Here is a 16,904-nt window from a genome sequence, read left to right on the forward strand (position 1 = left end):
GGTACCTGTTGGGGCAAATACATCAGGCTATTAAACAATTGTGTATCTAAATATTTCTGACATTGATTTATCCAATTTCATGAATGAACTAATAATAAAATAAAGTAAATATAATTGTCAAAATAAATTTGGCGAGAAAACCACAACACACATAGATGCATAGTTACTACATAAAATTCTCTGCTAAAACTAAATTGTCACTGTTCTTATTTCATTCTGACTTATTTCAGAATTTGTTATGGTCTTAAGAAATAAATTATGCAGGTACGAAATTTAGAAGAAAAAAAAGGAAAATTTGCTTGACTACATGGGCTGACATCCATGTACATATGATACAGGTTTTTATAGAATTTCCAGGCTAACAACAATTTAACTAATTTTACTAAGGGGAAAACAATATCGGAAATCAGACTTGAGTAGAAAGAATATCATGGCTAATGACAGTTGTTTTAGTATAAGTTATCACACAAGCGAGTGGAATACGAAAAAATATAGCGCTTCTGTGTCGGCCGAGTTGGATATAGGACGCAGACGCGCTATATTTTCTGTATTTCCATGAGCGCACATGTGATAACGTGTTTATCTTCAAGCAAATTTGGCGCGTGACATAGAACACACAAGACGCATGGTAGTGATATTAGCCGTGCAATATAGGTTTTTATCACCACTCCATTCTGCCAATCTGATTGGAGGATTAGCGCGTACTTGAAGATAATGACAGTTGTTCAAACTACAAGAATTGTTCATGATGTAAATCAACAGTTGTAGAAAAGAAAGAACAGAACTTCCGGTAATAGTTGAAGAAAATATTAAAATTTCTTTCAGAATATTTCATACATAATTTATAAGAAAAAGAAAAAATCAAATGGCAAGCTACACTTAAATCTAAAGTGTGTTGGTTTTGTTAATGCACACCTTATTCAATGGAATGTTTAACATATTCAACCTCATCAAAAGAAAACCTAAAAAGTTAGTTTTGAAAACAAATACTACTATACTTTTAAAATAGGCAACTTGGTATAACTGCCATCGATTTCACAAAGAGTTAGGACTCGTCTTATCTCGAGTTAGGACGAGTAACTCGTCCTAACTTTATATTAATCTTAAGGTCTGCATGCTACAGTGCAAGGTTGGGACTCGTCCTAAGTCCTAAGATTAATCTTAAGTTAGGAAGAGTTTTGTGAAATCGACGGCTGGCCACATTAGGGCGATGTAACTATGTTGTCAGAGTGGCGTCACATCAATCTAAAGGTCACAGGTTCAAACACTTCTCAAGTAAATTTGTCTTCGTTCAAACGAAAATTAACGTTAAAAGTTGAGCAATGTTATGTTACTATCAGTGACATGGGCTAATTTCTTGCCATTCTCTCAAAACATGAAGGGAAACAATTAACTAATTAGCATTTTTCTCTATATTTTTTAAAAGCAGAGGCATTTTATATGAGCACCTTCACACACAGTTTGTATCCTACTCGTCTAATGGACGACTTTATTTGTGTATATATTGTGAGTATAACATTCCAGTTGCTGATATTGCATCTCCAAGTCCAACAGTTTTCCCCGGTTTCTTGCACACGAGTACCGGGCTGAAATGAAATGTAACATCCCCTCTCTGCCATTTCAGAAGGGGCTTACTGGGGTCAAAGGTTATAACTTGTTTCCTCAATGGAGCGTAGTCTACGGACAACGAAAACACTTTCGGTATGCGCAGATCTACTTTAGCTGGATTGATGGGTATATCACCGCACGCCTGGCGACCAGCAATTCGGGCACCGACCCCTACAGCAGACAGACTGTTATCCCAGTGGTTAGGTAAAGTAGCTATGATGTGAAATGTTAACGAATGGAAATGCACTCTAGTCAGCAGTGACCTCTGACCTTCAACAAGAGCGGTTAGAATCCAGTAGAGAATGTCGGCCACGGCGCCGATTTCAGGGTAGCCGTTTTCATCAGCTGTGAGGTCTGCGTGGGGACCCTGGTTGGAGCGGGACACCAGACCAAGCTCTTGCTCGTTCAAGCCCAAGGAATGAACCACTGGTAAGAGCTGAAAAGGAAACAAGAGATAAACAAAAATAGAAAGCAACAAATTACAATTGAGAACTTATTATAAAAATCAATACTGAATGTTTCATGTTAAGCCTATACTCTTCAATAAAATTGACATGGCTGAGATATTATGAAAACTTTTACCTTTTTGAGAGGACAAATCATCACTTTCTTTCAATTTCCTTTAAAGACAGTGGACACTATCGGTAATTGTCAAAGATCAGTCTTCTCACTCGGTGTATCTCAACATATGCATAAAATAACAAACCTGTGAAAATTTGAGCTCAATCGGTCATCGAACTTGCGAGATAACAATGAAAGAAAAAAACACCCTTGTCACACGAAGTTGTGCGTTTAAATGGTTGATTTCGAGACCTCAAGTTCTAAATCTGAGGTCTCGAAATCAAATTCGTGGAAAATTACTTCTTTCTCGAAAACTATGGCACTTCAGAGGGTGCCGCTTCTCACAATGTTTTATACCATCAACCGCTCCTCATTACTCGTCACCAAGTAAGATTTTACGCTAATAATTATTTTGAGTAATTACCAATAGTGTCCACTGCCTTTAAGATTCTTGTTACTGTGGTGTGCTGTTTGGCAGTAGTATACAGCTAATAGTGCAACGCAGTAACCAGTTTACTTATCGCACAAAAACAGCAGAGAATTATATTTTCTCTGGCACAAATATTGCCCTCGTATACTTGACTTGTGAAAAAGTAGCCACATTTCAATTGAGTTTTTATCGTTTTCATTTCATCAAGAGCAAAAAACACGCTAATACTAAACAAGTCCATACCGTTTTAACTATGAGTCGAACCAGTTGTTCATTTGCCATGCTAGCCAACTCCAGGTGGACAGGTAGACTCTTAGGGAGCTTGCCTAGCTCAATGTCCATGGCGTGGATTTTTTCAATCTGCTTAGCGAGAGTGCTGCTGTCTAGAAGATGAAGACCCGAGAACATCACAACGTCCGGCTGGAAATCTGAAGAGAAACGAATGAAAGTCAAGTTTTTGATTCGCGCAAAACTTGTACAGTCTTAAACCCTTTTCACACTACTCTTATTTCCCAGAGGCGACCCTGGGGAATAATGGCCGGCCCTTTCACACTTGGATTTCTTTACCCCTGACCTACACCCAACAAATGGGCATACCCCGGGGAGCAGCCACGCATGCTATGGGTGTCATGGCCGAGTGGATAAGAACACCGAACTCAAGCTCTGATGCTTCTGTTCAGCAGAGTGTGGGTTCGAATCCCGGTCGTGACACTTGTGTCCCTGAGCAAGACACTTAACTGTAACTGCTTCTCTCCACCCAGGGGTAAATGGGTACCTGCGAGGGCAGAGATGGTTCTTGTGATTGATTTAGCCGATTAGCGCATATTAATGTTGCACAAGGCTGCATACTCCCCACCAGTGGGTTGAGATGGTTTAAGAAGTGATTTAAGGCCCAGTGACCAGGGGTAATAATGTGAAGCACTTTGGGATGCCCTCTGGGTGTGAAAAGTGCTATATAAAATTGGGTTGTTATTATTATTATTATTATGGAGTAGAGGGAAGCGTTAAAACCCTAAGGTATTCTTGAAACGTGCAATCGGAACTCCGTGGAATAAGGACCTAGGCGGGCACAGTGTAAAAGTGCACCAGGGTAACCATGGGGTTAAACTCCTGGGGCCTCCCCAGGGCTGTAATCCAGGGGGTAAGAGATGCAGTGTGAAAGAGCTTATAAGTATCGATGAATGAAACAAATTTAACAAGCTATTTACGGTTACCTTCGATGCTTGAAGTGAAGACGTCCAATCCTTCCAGCTCCGCGTTAGCGACGTCATGTGATGTTATGAAGCGTGTTGCTATGGGTGTGGTCAGCTTACCCCATCGTTCTCCTTTGCCATACTCCATGATCAGATGGATCTCGTCTGTTTCTCGCACACTTGACTCTGATATCTTAACTTTACTGGGCATTAATCTCCGGACAATTGGTCCGGCTGGCCCAACAAGAAGAATCTGTGATAAATGTTCAAAGTTGAAAGGAAGTTTGTACTTAAAGGATTTGGGTACTTTTTCAAAATGTCCATAGATTTACATTAAACTTACAGGGTTTGAAGATAATGATAGTGGAAAGCTTCCCTTCAAATCTTACTTACTGAGGTGCTGTAGTTTTTGAGAAATGATTAAAACAGTGTCATGAAAATACGTTTGAAAATGATTAAAATAATTTTCGAAAATTATTTTCATGACATTGTTTTACTCATTTCCAAAAAACTACAGCACCTCAGCACATAGTATTTTCAGGGAAGCTTTCTACTATCATTATCTTCAAACTGTGTAATTTAGTGTAAATCTGTGGACATTGTTTTTTTTGTCCTACAAAAGTTACATAGACCCTTTAACTTAGTTCTTGACGAGCAGAAGCTTGGTGAAAGTTGAGCTTTTGGTTGGAACTTTACAAATGGCGCCATCATAATGTGATAAGCTCTTAAACTTGAATTAAGCTGGGTCCAATTGCCAGGCTCTGTTTACTGTGCTTACAGAGCCTGTGAAGCACATGATTCTATAAGCGCAGAATTCCGCGGTATAAGCACAGCCATGAAATTGGACCCATATGTACTCACCTCTACATCCTCGGTAAGCTGTGCCATCATGAATGCCATCAAAGCTGCATTCCCTCCTATGCTGTACTGTAATATTAAATAAGAACAAATTGTCAGGATGAAGACACCGTTAGAGAGATCAATTAATAACTCACTCTGTGGCAGTGAAGTAAATAACCTCACCATGGAATGTTTCAAACCCAACATCATAAACAATAATCTTGGAGGTACATTTTCTGTCGGGTGATGAGAAGCAAAAAAAAAAAAAAAAATCACCATGGCACTATTGACACCTCATCTTAAAGGCAGTGGACACTATTGGAATCTTTTCTTGGTGACGTCACAAGTAATGGGGAGAGGTTGATGGTATAAAACATTGTGAGAAACAGCTCACTCTGAAGTGCCATAGTTTTCGAGAAAGAAGTAATTTGATTTGAGACCTCACGTTTATAACTTGAGGTCTCGAAGAAATCAACCATCTAAATGCACACAACTTCGTGTGACAAGGGTGTTTTTTTTCTTTCATTATTATCTCGCAAGTTTGATGACCTACTGAGCTCAAATTTTCATAGGTTTGTTATTTTATGCATATGTTGAGATACACCAACTGCGAAGGCTAGTCTTTGACAATTGCCAATAGTGTCCACTGCCTTTAAGATGAATCTTAGAGAAATCAGCCCCTGATTCTTGACCATACCTCTTTGACCTCCAGCTTGTCTGCAGCCTCTATAACAGTATCAAACACATCACCATCGGCAAAATACCTCTCAGCCGCAGCACCAGATGCAAAGAAATTACCAAAGCTTTCTTGTAGATCGGTCAGTGAGTTGAGTAACGCATGATCTTCGGTTGCACCTTGCTTGATGTTGAGTTTGTCCAGCAAAGCTGTGGCTGAGACTATCAGATCAGCATTGATGTTTAATCTGTGATGCAATTGATTTAACGATGATTAATAAGTAAATGAACACTGTGGTCTGTGGTTTATAACACCACCAGTTATATGCTAATTAAGGGGATTACAATATAGGGGAGCAGAGTTAATGAACCATTAAATTAGATAAGTTTAGATTAGAAAATAGAACTAGCTGTTGCAAACAAATTACCAACCAAATGGACCGAGAGTATAAATGCAAAAAATAGTTAATGGTCTGACGTTTCGACCCTAGCAGAGTCTTTCTCGAAGGCTAAATGACAACACAACAAACATGAACAGGTGACTAAGTGAAACATAAGCAGTGAAGTGGAAATACATGAATGGGGTTAGAGAGCATACAGAAACAAGCAGGGGGTAAACAATGAATAGGGGGACAAAAAGGGGGGTGAAGGGAAGGGACTGGCTTGACCACAAGCAAGAAGATGGAAACACAAAGGACAACATGAAGGGTGGGGATTAGATTAGATTAGATTACATAATGAGCTGATTAGCAGTTAATCATATCCTAACACTGGGATAGATTACTAACTAACTTCTTGCTAACATCTTGCAATCAGCATGGATGCTTCTTCCTCCATGCAATCAGGGTGAAATTGAAAAACCTGACACGCAAGGTCTGTCCGTCAATTTCAAAGTAAACCTTGTGACAACCTTACCCGACAGCAACACGTTTAACTTTCTTAGCAGGATCTTGAATACCAGTAGACCATCCACGGATGACTTGTGTCTCGGCCGACGAGGTGTCATGTAGAGAGAGGTTGTAGTCGTACAAATAAGCAACTGCTATGAGTACAAAGGCTAGGATTAGTGGACCCCACTCCATGGTGTATCAACGGACCTGTGCATAAATGGATCAATTAAAAAAGTAGTCAGGTTGGCATAGATAATAATAATAACGAAGTCTTATATAGCGCACGTATCTACCAAACAAGGTACTCAAGGCGCTGAGTATATACAAACTTTCAGAAAGATAGGTTATTGCAGTGATGAATTTTGAGACCCAATTAGTTAGCACCTTATAATGGTTTACAAGGTGCTATGGTGCATACAGCAGCCACAGCCAGGAACACCCGGGCGAACCCCTTCTCTTTTCGATAAGTGCACTGGTTTCTTTTACATCAATACACAACACATGGGACCAACGGCTTTACGTCCCATCCGAAGGACGAAGCAATGGTTAAGTGTCTTGCTTAAGGACACAAGTGTCACGGCTTGGGATTCGAACCCACACTCTGCTGATCAGAAACACCAGAGTTTGAATTCGGTGATCTTAACCGCTCGGCCACGACACTTCCATAGTAGTGATACCTTTGCTCGGTTTTCACATCTACAACGATTGTTTGAATCCCAACGGGGCACTAGATTTAGTTTTTAGCCCCTGATTAATTGTGTGGGTTTTCCCTGGAATATTTCTCTTGGGTTTTTCCTGTGACAGTCAGGAGGATGGAGACTGCCACCTAGAACTATATGAGGTTTGTCCACTATAGCGGAATGAACCATCATAGTTCTAGGAAAAAAAAGGGTTATGATCAACTACCTACTACTATTTTGTGTTGTCAAATGCATCAAAATCAAAAAGCTAACCTAAGAACAAACAGTGATTTTGTGCAAATTTGAAAGTTTTTCCTGCGTTGTCCGGTATTTCCTGTTTAGTTTTCTGATATTTTTTGGTATTGTCTGTTAAACGATGTTTTCCAGTAGACTTAGCCTTTTAAATAATAAAATAAATAATAAGAGGTTTTTATATTGCACTTTTCTAAAACATGATCAAAGCGCATTTTTTTATAACAAAGAAAAAGATAAATTAAAACTAACAAGACACAAATCACTTATCTACTATTTAGGAAAGAGATCAGCTTTTAGGTTTTTTCTTAAAAGTAACAACACAAGAAGATTAACGGACATTAATTGGGAGATCGTCATACTTTCTGCAATAGACTGTGCAAGTCTCGCGCGCACCGGAGCGAGAAAACACGACACCTGAAGAACTTAATTTTTTTATGAATCAAAACTTTGCTTTAATTTTTTCTTAATGCGAGTCTGAACAAAAAAAATACCCATTAGAGCTTCTTTAAATTAGTTTTAGCTTTTTAAACAAATACACAATTTTCGGTTAAAGTCTATGTATAGACAAAAGTAAAACTCTGGAACAAGGATGTTTGTTTGATCTTAAATGTTTTGAAACCCCTTTTGTAAATCTACGCCCGAATGTGTAACTACTGAAAGCTGGTTTATACGCGGACGCACGATGGTCGCAAGGGCGTTAGATAAACGCGTGACGCATTTTAAAGAGGAAGCCGACGCCTAAGCGACCAATGAAAAGGCTTTCTACCCCGCGCGGCCATAACAAGCGTCTGCGTAAGTTTCGTGATTGGAGATGGGCACAAATTCTTAATTTTTTACAAGTAACCTGACCTGAGGTCAAGTTCAAATATCGGTTTTTCTTCGTTATTAATGTTGACTTTATTTTTACTTTTATATATGTTGTTAATTAGTATTACATTTTTAACAACATATGTCATTTTTATGGTCATAAACTATATCAAACTAAAGTAATGGACGAAACAAAATCTCCCCAACGTAAAACTCCATAAGGTTGGGACCACAATGGTCCCGGAAGTTCAAATCTGCGCGAGACTTGCACAGTCTATTGGGAAGCAAATTTTGACATCACAAGGCCGTTTTCGCTACGAATGTTTGCAGAAGTTGAGCACATCACAAACTCTCTGTCTCTACTCTTCCAAATTATTTGTTGTGATTTATGTGAATTTGTGACGTCAAAATTTGTATCGCATTTGTGTCCAGGCTCTACTTTACACTTTCATAATAATTTTTTCTATTTAGGCTGGCACATGATTCATAACATAATGAATTGAATAACATACTGAAATATGAAGAGTGTGAAATGTGACCACTTTGTCTTTACCCACATATTATGAGGAAATATGCTAAATTAATATCAATAACTGATGCTATTCAAAATTTCGAAAAAAGGAATCTAGCCCCCCAGTTACGTGGTCTAATTAAGACCCATAGTATATAAGATTAAGAACTAGACTCTAGTCTAGAGGGCGCACTGGTGATGCTGCTTGCACATACAAACGCGACGGGACCACAACACAAGGAGACATATTATTATTATTAAGTACACTTGGGAGAGTGTGTTGATAACGCTACGCGATGCTGTTTTGTCAACTTGCGAAATGGCCACACACCGGGCCATGTGAACACAAGCTATGCGATGCTGTTTTGTCAATTTACAAATTGGCCGCATGAGCGCATGCCAGGCCGCATATTAGGCCTAGGGTGTGTTTAGGCGACCCCAACCAAAGTCCAACCGAGTCTTAATCGGTTATCCATTGGCATGGTCTGAACCGCATCGTCACACTCACAGCGCTCAACTGCACACGCAAAAATATTCAACCAATAGATGATCAATGCTTCTGGTTGGGGTCGCCAACAAAATGCACTCTAGTGGGCCCTCTTGTTTTTATATTATAATTATAACTCTATGTTTTGACCCCTCTGCCTACCCACAATGCATTGCGATTCGACCTTCGACCTTCAATCAAGGTAATTGGATCTAGTGACAATGTTTGCTTACCTTCCTTGCGATCAATTCTAGTTTGGGGTTCCCTCGTGAAGAGATGGTAGTTTGTAGCCACAGAAATGGCGAAAGTTCTGCCCAAAAAGTGAAGAAATTATGAATAAATTCAAAGTTCCAGAACTGAAGTTGAGCTGAGCTGCTAGCTGAGTGGTCTTCGTGTTGTTGACACGCGTGACATCATGTGGACTGTGTTTTTAATTATTGCACAAACACAAAAATGAGGGCGCTATGCTGGTTTAACGGTGGTGTTTTGTTTGCCGTTCGCTCGTCCCCAGCGCCTTGCTTCCTGGATATAGATAGACTGGCCGCTGGGGCCGGGCCGAGCCGAGCGAATGTTTGCCGGTGAAAAATTAACGGTTGTGTTAAATACCGCCCTCTTACGTGTGGACTGCTGCTTTATGATTGGTCTGTTGCGCGTAAGTTAATAACCAAGCTTTATGATTGGTCTGTTGCGCGCAAGTTAAATAACCAAGCTTTATGATTGGTCTGTTGCGCGTAAGTTAATAGACAGGTATGAAGCGCCCTCTGTGTGGGAACAGACGGGAGGTTGCGTGCAACCAACCAATCAAAGTTCAAGGAAAGGAAGTTGCGCGTAACAGACCAATCATAAAGCTTGGTTATTTAACTTACGCGCAACAGACCAATCATAAAGCTTGGTTATTTAACTTACGCGCAACAGACCAATCAAAAAGCAGCAGTTGTCCACACGTAAGAGGGCGGTATTTAACACAACCGTTAATTTTTCACCTGCAAACAAAATGCCACCGTCAGCTAGCTTCAGCATCTCTCACGCTATGAAACTCCGGCTCATAATGAACACTAAACTAAGAGGGCGGTATTTAACACAACCGTTAATTTTTCACCTGCAAACAAAATGCCACCGTCAGCTAGCTTTAGCATCTCTCACGCTATGAAACTCCGGCTCATAATGAACACTAAACTTGAGCCTCCAGCAAAAGTTTTCGTCAAAAACCATATACAAACGTCATTCAATACACAGTCTCCTTTGGGCGACTGGAAAGCTAGCAAGACCAAAAAAACATAAACAACAACAAAAACAAATAAATATTCATTTCAGTTGATCAAAATTGTTGACATTTAATTACAAGTTTCATACAAGCCATCCAAATGGAGTGGTCCCGAAAATGCCGTCAAGTGAAAATTCTTTGAAAGACGAAATGCCGTAACTTGACGGTAGTTGACGAAAATTTGCGGGGAAAATATAAACGCACTTTTGACGACCGGTCTGGTTCAAAGTTCAAAGTTGAACATCATCATGGCGGACTCCAGTAATCAACGCAACGAGGCGACGAATGGAGGCCAGATTGCGATGGAACTGAACTGTTTAAAAGGCGACTGGGGTATACCTTCTGTAGACAGAAAGTGCCTGAATATTTTGGTATGAAAATATCACTCATTTTGTTTAATTATAGATTATTCAACACAGAGCAATCAATCAACCACATGCACACACACTCACACTAAGTTGACTAAGTTATGACTAAGTCACTAGTGTGTGAATGAGTGAATGGGACGAAAAACGCTGGCATTCTTTATTATTAATTTAAGCGCATAAAATACATTCAATTCACCCGTGCACTACGGACCCGGTGCAAAGTGTCCGGGGAAAGTTTCCGGATAAGTTTCCGTATGGCGCCACCACCTTTTCCATTCTAAGTTACCTCACTCGATCAAACAATGAAAAAAAAAAATAATAATGTTCCCTTTTTGTAAAAATTTGTGAAAATGGGGGTACCAATGGAAAAGGGGTGGCATCATAGTATTCATACGGAAAGTTATCCAAAAAAAATGGATTAGCGTCAGATGAGATATTCATTGGGTAAAAATGAATTAAAAAGTGGTGGCAGGATAGTTTCCGTATGGCACCACCACTTTTTCATTGGTATGATTTATGAAATAATATAGTCTTGGATATAGTATCTAATTTACCTCAATGACTATCCCTTTTTGTAAAAGAAAAGAGTGAACAAGTGGGGGCGCCATACAGAAAGTTATTGGAATTCTAATCCAAAGTAAAGATAGATTTATTATTATTATTTTTTTTTTTTTGACAGACATATGGACAGTTTGCAGGTGCATCCCTGAAAGTAAAGAACAATGGAAATTTGTGGAGAAACCCGTCAGGTATAGCCATCAATTCTTTTCATTCAACTTATTTTTTGTTGGTTGTCTTTTCCTTCTTCTTTTCTTGTTTTAATATACATAAAGTGTGATCACAGTCGACTCACATTATTAGTTTCCTCCGTCAGGCCATTTCCCAGTTTTCCGAGCTGCCCAAGAGGTCCTGAAGTCAGACACTCAAGTTATAAAGTACTTCCAAGACAACCAGTTGGATCTAGATGAAGAATTGACGGACCAACAGAGGGCAGATGTCCTGGCGTTTCAGGCATTGATGGAAGAGAAATTTCTACCTGGATTGGTAAGGTTTAAAAACCATTTAACTGTATGACCTTTCATATGATTATGGTTTTACCCAGAGGTCATGGACGCTGGTGCCCTGGTCTTGGCCTTGGTGCCCCTCCAAACATTTTCTGTAGTCTTTACATTTTTTCGATGAAAGTGCCCTGTGCAAAATTACAGTGGCCTTGCCCTCTCAAAGATAAATTCCAGCTTGAGTAATGTACTTACTATTATATGCAGCATGCAATTTAAAGTTTTCATCAATGGCAATGAATGCACACATCCAAAAATCATTGACGTTTTTATATTTCATTGTTCACAGCTTCATGTGTGGTGGATAGATGCTAAAAACTATGTCGAATTTACAAGGCCTTGGTACGCAAAAGCTCTCCAGTTCCCTTTGAATTACTTCATCCCTGGACGATGGCATCGAGAAGCGGAGCTTAGAGTGGAGGAGACAAGGGGAGGCAGCCACATGGAGCCACAAGAAGTCACCAACAGAGTAAGTGTTGAAAAGATACAGAAAACAGGAATGAGAAATTTCACACTTTTTAGCTGAATTCAGACTTTTTTTGTGTGTACCTCATAAACAGAAAATGCCGTATTTTTTCTCAAAATAAAAACAAGTCATGTTCTTTGATCTACCTTTCTTGTGCTGAGGACACTGCTCCCAGAAGCTCCTTGGAATCTATAACTCCAGGGGTTGCCAAAATTAAAAAGATTAAAATTTTATCACTTTAAAAGAACACGTTGCCTTGGATCGAACGAGTTGGTCTATAAAAAGCATTTGTAACCGTTTGTTATAAAATGCATATGTTTGGAAAGATGTAGAATACAGTGATCCACACTAATTTGCCTCGAAATTGCGTGGTTTTCCTTTTACTTTGCGAACTAACACGGTCGGCCATTTATGGGAGTCAAAAACTTGTAAAAGGAAAACCGTGCAATTTCGAGGCAAACTTGTGTGGGTCATTGTATTCTACTTTTACATCATCTTTCTAACCAATGCATTTTATAACAAATGGTTACAAACGCTTTTCAAAGACCAACTCGACTGATCCAAGGCAACGTGTTCCTTTAATGTACCTCCTTAGATCTGGATCACAGTTCCAGACTTCTTTGTCATCACTGACTCTCATCCCTGACATGTGCTGAGATTTTATACTTAATTATAAAACTCAGTGATTTTAAATTGTCTCATTTTTGTCAAGGTTCTCCCCAGGTTTTTTTTCAAAACTGGGGGCATTCTGGACCTCCATTTTTTAGATTTGACCGAAGGATGCTGAATTGAAACAAAGTCTTTGGAATGTTTTCTACTTTGTGTTTATCTTGGTGTTAAAAGCCCTACTTGGCAATCTGGAGCATTCTATATGACTTCTCTTGATTTTTGTGTGAAAATGTTTCTTACTATTGTTTATTTTGCGGTATCAGCCAAAATTTGTACGTATTAGCATGTAATTGCGTCATCGGCTCGATACGCTAATGTAGCTTGTGCATGTGGAGAAAGTCTCTGTTGAAAACTCATTTTTTGTTTAAAGCTGCTTATTTGTACCTTTCTCTCTTTGCATTTTTAATGTTCTCTTTATGCGCTTAGAGGCTTTTTGCATTAGGCGCTTTACAAACGTCTTCTTGTTATTATTATTTGTCTTTGATCAACTTCTTATGATGTTGAGTTCTTCCTTCTCTATTGATAGGTATGCAGTGATGCTAAGGAATGTTTGAATCTCCTCTCTGTCAGACTTGGAGAAGAAGACTTCTTCTTTGGTAAAGTGTAAGTACCAGAGTTGTTCGAGATGAAACAAATTCAATTTGGGAAGTGGAGGTCTTAACTGAGTAGCTAATGCATACTACAATACTTACCATCACTGGTCAATGAACCTTTTGCGAGTTAGATTTGTATAATGTGTGGTACAATGAATTGCTCAGTTGCAATTGACTGCCTTAATTTGAATTCCTGAGACTAAAGACAGTTGCTATAGCACATGGTTCGGGCAAGCTTTTGTATAGCAACTTGCAGACGAGCAAACCTGTAAAACTCTGTGGATAGTGGATGATACCCATGCCTACATCATTTGTGTGAAGGGGACAACCCTGTGTCAACCCCAGGAGTAGCTTGCAATGTGCCCCTGGTGACATTTAAGTGTAGCCCTCAACTTGAAGTGGCCGTCCGTTGCCTTGTGATGTTAGGCAATTACTCATAAATAAATAAAAGTAATAAAATAATACAATTTCAAATTAATCAATTATTCCAGCTTTGCAATCTCTTCATTGGCTTCCTATTCATTCTCGCATCATCTTCAAAATTCTCCTTTAAACATTTCAATGCAGTCGTGGAAGGGGACCAACTTACCTGAAAGATCTACTAACTCCATACACTCCTACTAGAAACCTCCGTTCTGCTAACAAAGACACCCTCGTTATTCCTAAAGTTGCCACCAAAGCATATGGTCAACGTAGTTATCAGTTTGCTGCTCCTCACTTATGGAACAATCTCCCTCTACACATCAGACAAGCCACCACGATCTCAAGTTTCAAGACTCTTCTCAAAACATATCTATTCAAATCTTCATATACTTAATTATTCTTTTGTTTTCCTCTGAGCGCTTAGAGACTTTCTTTTGGAGGTGTTAGGCGCTATAGAAATACGGTTGTTATTATTATTATTATAATCAGCAAAGTGTATTATTGTGTTTCAGACCTACATCTTTAGATGCTTTGATATTTAGCTACATCGCTCCATTACTACGAGCACCACTCCCTAGCAACCAACTTCAGATGCATCTTAAAGGAGCAGACAACCTTTGTAGTTTCTGCTCTCGCATCTTGTTGAGGTACTTCCCTGAGGAACCCCAAGGTAAAATCAAATTGTTGTATGTTTTTTAAGTAAATAGAGTTATTAATTTTGGTTTTACTGTATGTTCAGTACTTTCCCGAGCTTTGAGAAGAATTAACAGGCATACTACTCGGGTGGGACTGAACCCACGACCAAAATTGCCTGGTAGCTAGAGGCAGCTCGAATCCTATATTTGAGCAGCCAATCGAACTGCCTCTAGCTACAAGGCAATCTTGGTGGTCTAGTAGATCTGAAAGATCTATTCTTTAAAAAATAAAAATTTTAGTAAAATTCTCAGCCGGTAAAATATTTGAGGATTTGAGATTTGCAGTCTTGTGGAGTTTTACCTTGATTTCGATCCCTATTTTGGTTTGGTCAATTTTGTCTGTAAACACACAAACCAAACAGTGCACTCCTATAGTGTCCTAGTTATCTCAAAGTTGTTGTGCTGCCATCAGTGATTTCCAAATTTGTTTCTTTGTTTCACCCACAGGTACCCAGCAATCTACCTCCAAGACGTCAACGGACGATTCCTTTGACGACCCACACAAGAGACGCAATCAGGTGCTGGCTGCTCTATTTGCATTGACAGCCATGGTTAGCTATGCATTCATGAATGGTCTGGTCAGATTACAGGTAACGGACTCTGGTGATGGAGGAATCGAACTTGAATATGAAGAGGAAGACGATAAACCAAATTAGAATATGGAGACAAAAAACATTTAAAACAACCTTAACCCACAATCTATCGCAAGGTTTTGTTTGAGATAGATCCTGTACCCAAAAATGGTCTGGTCAGATTACAGATAACGGACTCTAGTGATGGAGGAATCGAACTTGAATATGAAGAGGAAGACGATAAACCAAATTAGAATATGGAGACAGAAAAACATCTAAAACAACCTTAACCCACAATCTATCGCAAGGTTTTGTTTGAGATAGATCCTGTACCCAAAAATGGTCTGGTCAGATTACAGATAACGGACTCTAGTGATGGAGGAATCGAACTTGAATATGAAGAGGAAGACGATAAACCGAATTAGAATATGGAGACAAAAAACATTTAAAACAACCTTAACCCACAATCTATCGCAAGGTTTTGTTTGAGATAGATCCTGTACCCAAAACCACCTGAATATTGAGACAAGGTACACCAACTGCCTTATACCTAATGGAGGGATACTGTCAGCTAAAAGTGCTTCCATTTGTGAGCATAAAGAGATTTTAGATAAAACTGTAACAAGTTGCTTTCAATTTGCAACCTATCGTAAAACTAAACAGCTTTTAAAAGGTGTCCTTGCCTCGAGCAATTCAGTGTATAAAACTCTGACTGTTGACCGGCTGTAAGCAACAACTGTTTCTGTCATTTGCCAGTGACGGCCAATTCAACCGAAACAATTATTGGTCACGACCGCGAAAATTATATTGACAATTTATTATTAAATAAGGTTATAAACTAGGGCCCTTTTACTGTCAGTGAGTTGTCCCGCCCAACTACCTCTCGCCATGAAGTCCAAGAGGATAAAACTTGAATGAAAAATGTAATAATTTTGAGGATGTGTATTTGGAAGAAGTGGGCTGAATCGAAGAACGAAAAACATTTTTTTCCTTTTTTTCTAATTGATAATTCTGTTAAAACGCATAGCAAGACGTCCCATCTGGGCCAAATAAATGTATAGTTCTCATGTTGTGTTTCTTGAACATTAAAACAAATTTGGAATCAAATTTCAAATTAATTTAATATCAAAGTGGTCTGTGTTTTTTCTCAATGATATGAACACCCTGCTGTTCTAGTAACTGGTACTCCGATTATCTACTCCACGGCAGTAGAATAAAGCAAGACAGTTCCCTAAGAACAACTCTACCTGGCAAGTAGATACACACATGGTGTTACCCCAAACCAAATATATATTGATACCCACCATGCAATGCCTCAAATCCTATAACTGGTACTTTCTATTTCCTTTTGTTATTGGATACCTTACTCCCTTCCAGTGATGGTTATTCGCCTAAAGATGTGGGTGACGTCTTAAGGACACTTGAACGATGGGCCATTTTTAATAAGATGTTCAGCTATTGTATTGTGTTTTTCTTACACACAAAGAACAAAAGGAAAACTGAAATCCTAAATGATGCCCGCCCAAGCCCCTCCCCCAAATGCTGTCCCTAATCAAAATATTCCATTCTAGACTGATTTGAGACCCCAAGAAAAGGCATACATTGTAAAAAATTTGCCCTATTGTGAACTGCGGAACGTTGACTTTCAACTTGAGATATTTTGGATGACATGACACAAGCACTGAAAAAATAGTTTCTATTTGCCGGGAGGTGCAGGGATATTTTTTAAGATTAATGCTCAGACGTTTGTAAAATTATAACGGGTACTTTTATTTGAATGGTGAATAACTTACTGGGCACTGAGACTTTCCATGTTAAATTGAACAGAGGATTGAAGGTCAAGAGGCAATGAATCAATC

At 39.1% G+C, this 16,904-nt stretch overlaps 2 protein-coding genes across 2 annotated transcripts; one reads left to right on the forward strand and one right to left on the reverse strand.

The window, feature by feature from the left end:
- Positions 1-1,483: 1,483 nt before the first annotated feature.
- Positions 1,484-9,979, reverse strand: LOC139941437 (ADP-dependent glucokinase-like). Its single transcript, XM_071937930.1, has 8 exons — positions 9,921-9,979; positions 9,171-9,359; positions 6,223-6,404; positions 5,330-5,555; positions 4,654-4,719; positions 3,814-4,045; positions 2,843-3,027; positions 1,484-2,044 (listed from the first exon to the last, which is right to left on the reverse strand). The coding sequence occupies exons 3-8, from the start codon at positions 6,387-6,389 to the stop codon at positions 1,490-1,492; spliced, it is 1,431 nt and encodes a 476-aa protein (XP_071794031.1). The 5' UTR covers positions 6,390-6,404; positions 9,171-9,359; positions 9,921-9,979; the 3' UTR covers positions 1,484-1,489.
- Positions 9,980-10,088: 109 nt separating this feature from the next.
- Positions 10,089-16,133, forward strand: LOC139941438 (metaxin-1-like). The gene is made up of 7 exons (XM_071937931.1): positions 10,089-10,572; positions 11,249-11,318; positions 11,444-11,613; positions 11,917-12,096; positions 13,289-13,365; positions 14,291-14,448; positions 14,921-16,133. Exons 1-7 carry the CDS (start codon positions 10,450-10,452, stop codon positions 15,127-15,129), a joined length of 987 nt encoding a protein of 328 aa, XP_071794032.1. The 5' UTR covers positions 10,089-10,449; the 3' UTR covers positions 15,130-16,133.
- Positions 16,134-16,904: the final 771 nt, after the last annotated feature.

The sequence above is a fragment of the Asterias amurensis genome, chromosome 9 (genome assembly GCF_032118995.1).
Source record: "Asterias amurensis chromosome 9, ASM3211899v1".
Classification (NCBI taxonomy): domain Eukaryota; kingdom Metazoa; phylum Echinodermata; class Asteroidea; order Forcipulatida; family Asteriidae; genus Asterias; species Asterias amurensis.

Coding starts and splice junctions, on each gene's coding strand:
- LOC139941437 (XM_071937930.1), bottom strand. CDS start 6,389: ATGGAGTGGGGTCCACTAATCCTAGCCTTTGTACTCATAGCAGTTGCT. Junction 5,556..6,222: donor GTTAAACGTGTTGCTGTCGG/GTAAGGTTGTCA, acceptor ATTGCATCACAG/ATTAAACATCAATGCTGATC. Junction 4,720..5,329: donor ACAAGCTGGAGGTCAAAGAG/GTATGGTCAAGA, acceptor TTAATATTACAG/TACAGCATAGGAGGGAATGC.
- LOC139941438 (XM_071937931.1), top strand. CDS start 10,450: ATGGCGGACTCCAGTAATCAACGCAACGAGGCGACGAATGGAGGCCAG. Junction 10,573..11,248: donor GAAAGTGCCTGAATATTTTG/GTATGAAAATAT, acceptor TTTTTTTGACAG/ACATATGGACAGTTTGCAGG. Junction 12,097..13,288: donor CACAAGAAGTCACCAACAGA/GTAAGTGTTGAA, acceptor CTCTATTGATAG/GTATGCAGTGATGCTAAGGA.